Here is a 4,117-nt window from a genome sequence, read left to right as displayed (position 1 = left end):
ATATTTATATGATATGTAAAAAATTAAAAAAACCCCATATGCAAAATATCAAAAAATCCCTATTCTTTAATATTATACCAAGTTAGTCCCAGTTCCCAGTTTTGGTTTTAGTTCCTTTGATTTGGAACTAGAACCGAAACTACACAGTTTCAGTTCCAATTTTTTGGAATCAGAACCCACCCTGTTACAGTCAGTTCCAGGTAGGAATCGAAACCGACACTCAGGTACTCGTCGATTCCGGTTCTACCCAAAAATTTTGCCCACCCCTAGACATGCCCTCATGGTTCTGCCCTCGGATTTGTTGACTCTCTGATCTATGACTTGATCATTTGTTGCGGCGTCGGTCTTTGTCCCTGCAACAAAGCTATAAAGGGACCTGCAAGATTGTAAGGTTAGAACAGGGGTGGAGAGCTTCAATACAAAGCTCTGAGTGAATATTGAGATATCATTCATTGCTGTTTAACCTCCTTTATATAGTGAAATATATTAGGGTGTAGAGAATCACTTTCCTGGTTGCAGTAGGACTCAGGGTTGTAGAAGGATTCTTGAAGTTCTAGGGAGAATATAGGATCTTCTTCCCTTCTTGAATCGTATCTTGCCCTCATTCATTTGCTAGTTTGACTCACTTTCTTTTTTCTCGTGGATTCTCTATTTAATTAGAATTTTATTTCCTATTTTGGAGAATATCTTTTAGATTGCTCATTTAGTAGGCAAATATATCAATTTAGGATTTTATTATTTTGCCCTTAGGAAAATCCAGTTCTACGTATGGTTAAATTTATCATTTTAAAATTTTTAACAAATGGAGTTTCTTTAGTATTTTATTGGGATATTAGTTGATCTACTCATATTATAAAGAAGTCATAAATTGTTTTCACTTTTCAGCATAAACAATGGTAACATAAATTTTGATAGATATTTATCAATTTAGTTCCAATAGATTCAGAGCTTTCATTGTTTACCCCAAGTTTTGAACTTTCACTTTAAACCCTATAAGTATAACTTCCTAATATGTCTTATGGAGCGTAATAAATTCTTTATTATTCTAATGGGATAGACATTCATGTCACTACTTACAATCTATTTAGCTTCACTTGCATGGCGAGATACTAGAAAGTGTCATGTCACATGCAGAATGATCTGTTGTTGAAGACTGATTAGGGAGAACAATTCTACCTACAGAAAATGCAGGCTGCCTTGGTTCAGGAAGACCTATTGATGGACTGCCCAAAAGAGCCACAACAGATGACATGGTGGGTCTGACTGCGGGATCTTCCTGCACACACAATAGCCCAATATGTATGCATCTCATCACCTCTGGCGTTGAACATGATTCCATCAATACAGGGTCTACAAATTGCAGTTCTTTTCCTTCATTCCACAGTTGCCATGCCTGATTGATACCAAAGAAATTAACAAGGTTTCCCTTGTATTATTTTCCATATTTAAATGAAACTTACGTTAAGGAATTTTAATATTTTAACATATATGTCAACATACATATGCAAGGAGTGTTTGAGCATGTCCTGTAAGATAGAAGCCGCTATTTCTTTTACCACTTATGATCTCAAGCAGAACAACCCCAAAACTGAAAACATCAGATTTGACTGAGAATAGTCCCTCCATAGCATATTCTGGAGCCATGTATCCACTGTTTCAAATGTAAGTTTAGGTGGTGGAAAGACATCTATAAACATGGGAAGATTACTTGGAAAAAAGAAATAGGTAGATAAGAAGCATACTATGTTCCAACTACCCTCCTGGTCTTAGCTGCATTCTGATTTTCATCACAAAATATTCTTGCCATGCCAAAATCTGAAATCTTGGCAACCATCTCTTCGTCAAGCAATACATTACTTGGCTTTAGATCGCGGTGAATGATTTTAAGCCTAGAATCTTCATGAAGGTAAAGAAGTCCTCTAGCAATTCCACCAATAATATTGTTGCACATCTTCCAATCAAGTTGTGATCGTCTCTCAGAATCTGAAACTTTAACCAAACAAGGAAATAAGTACATTTAACAAAGTACTTATAAACCCATGCTCAGATGGATAGTGAAATCAGACCAAAGATAAAGAGGTCAAGACTTCTGTTAGGCATGTACTCATATACAAGCAGCTTTTCCTCTTCCTCTATTCCACATCCCAGCAGTCTTACAAGGTTCCTGTGTTGAAGTTTTGCAATTATTATGATTTCATTCTTGAACTCATCTAGACCTTGCCACGATCTCCTTGACAGCCTTTTAACTGCTACTTCCTTCCCATTTGGTAACACACCCTGAAAGATCCAAAGTCAGATAAAAAAACAGGCCTATATATGCTATGAATAACATCAGAGATATAATGAACTTAAAAATTAATATAGTACATTACCTTGTAGACAGTGCCAAACCCACCTTTTCCAAGCTTATTTGAATCAGAAAAGTCATCTGTAGCTGCCTCTATAATAGCCAGATGCAAGAAGGTTAATTCCTCAGAACCGATAAAGTCTACTTCATGTGCTAGTGTGACTGGTGTTGGTCTTGCCAATTCATGCAACAAACCATGTTGGCTTCTTTCCTCATCTGTAGAACAATTTAAGTCTTAGTTGTTGGCAGCTTTGATGCAGTAAAATACTTTCGGAAGCCGTTTTAATGATTTTACCTTCTTGTCCTCCTTTCTTCCACCGGATATAGACAACATAGGACACTATGAGTATAGCTATTACAAATGCTGATATGCATGTAACCGCTACAACCATCCCAATCTTCCATTTTCCTCCTGCTTTCAATTCAAATTCAACAAAAAAAAAAAAAAAATGATCAAAACATAAAACCAGTTACTTCCAGTGAACAAACACGAGGAAGTAAACAGTACTATAAAAAGATGCACAAGACACAGCTCAAGATTTATAAATCTTGTGATTGAAAAGCTATAAGACTGTTTTCCCATAAGAAATTAAACAAGTTTCAATTATTTCAATTACGTCCCTGGACTTGTAAATCCTAAACGAATTATTCATTAATTACCTTATAATTAATTAAAGATGAAAATCTCCCTCTAAAACTTGGTTAAGAACAGAAATTTTTTTTTTTTTTTTCTACAAAAAAGGGGGGATTTTGGGATGTCCTTACCTGCCGGAGATGGGTACGTTAAAGACATACTTGTAGCATTGTAGAAGCGGTACAGCTCAAATCTCACATTACAATTTCTGCTAATGACAATCCCACCTTGACGACCTTGGCAGCATGCCTTGAGATCTCCCAGGGCGGAGGTTATACAACTATGGCAGTCAGATTCTTTGATGTTTGGGGTACACTGTACAAGCCCGTATATATTGCTTTTAGAAACTTTGATTTCCCCGACTGCAAACATACGCTTTGATGGAGTAAATGAAGCCTCACTTGAGAGGTTATCCATTAAATACATTAAAACTTCATTAAAATGAGAAGGATTTGAAACATTTTTCTCCAGACTATTGCTATCGGGGTACTTCCCAGTATAAACCATCAGCGAAGAGAAATTCTGGAAGGAATAATGAATTTGACACAAGTCATACCATATAATTTTTTCTTCACTCCTGCATCCCTTCAAGATTTCTTGGCTTGCAATTTTAATACAATTATGACAAATAGTTGGGGTGACATCCCCTCGACAAAGAGCTTTCCCATACACACGATCAGCGCCATCTCCAAAAGAGTTAGTGTAAAATCCTGTTACCGAAGTATTGGAAGGTAACCACTGAAGAATCTGCTGGAGGTTATCTTCAAATTGGCTATCAGCTGTATAGTTAATTGCATCATTGAAGCAATACGTAAAGAGAGGATTTGCATTAGTAAGGGTAGACAGCATGAACAATGGTATGATCATTGAAAGCATAGTTGAAAATAAATTTTTTACTATGTTTCTACAAAGGGAAATATTGGATCAATACTTAAATCCAAAAAGCAATGAAGGCAGAGCAATATAATCTTAATCATTATACAGTTGCAGATGCTGAGTAACTTCCATGATTGAAACACAAAAGAGTCAAAAAAAGGAAGGAGCGGGCCGGCATGAAAGTATGGAGAGAGTATCGGGCGGTAGATTTTCCCCCTTTTTTTGACTAAGCTTAGTCTCGTAAACATTGTTCTAAAATT

General features: G+C 36.3%; 1 protein-coding gene across 3 annotated transcripts; it reads right to left on the bottom strand.

The window, feature by feature from the left end:
* Positions 1 to 265: 265 nt before the first annotated feature.
* LOC116137650 (cysteine-rich receptor-like protein kinase 10) lies at positions 266 to 3,857 on the bottom strand. 3 transcript variants are annotated; one of them, XM_031423334.1, is made up of 8 exons: positions 3,113 to 3,857; positions 2,643 to 2,759; positions 2,373 to 2,563; positions 2,067 to 2,277; positions 1,743 to 1,983; positions 1,501 to 1,651; positions 1,177 to 1,393; positions 266 to 364 (listed from the first exon to the last, which is right to left on the bottom strand). In XM_031423334.1, the coding sequence occupies exons 1-8, from the start codon at positions 3,855 to 3,857 to the stop codon at positions 315 to 317; spliced, it is 1,923 nt and encodes a 640-aa protein (XP_031279194.1). In that variant the 3' UTR covers positions 266 to 314. The 3 variants fall into 3 exon arrangements, with proteins under 3 accessions (XP_031279194.1, XP_031279193.1, XP_031279195.1); XM_031423333.1 differs by having other exon boundaries at positions 298 to 376; positions 1,078 to 1,393; XM_031423335.1 differs by lacking the exons at positions 266 to 364; positions 2,373 to 2,563; positions 2,643 to 2,759; positions 3,113 to 3,857 and having other exon boundaries at positions 1,013 to 1,393; positions 1,743 to 1,989; positions 2,105 to 2,186.
* Between the last annotated feature and the right edge of the window lie 260 nt (positions 3,858 to 4,117).

The sequence above is a fragment of the Pistacia vera genome, unplaced genomic scaffold (genome assembly GCF_008641045.1).
Source record: "Pistacia vera cultivar Batoury unplaced genomic scaffold, PisVer_v2 Contig331, whole genome shotgun sequence".
NCBI classification, from domain to species: Eukaryota; Viridiplantae; Streptophyta; class Magnoliopsida; order Sapindales; family Anacardiaceae; genus Pistacia; species Pistacia vera.
Note: the sequence above shows the minus strand (reverse complement) of the source record. Positions and strands in the feature narration are given on the sequence as shown.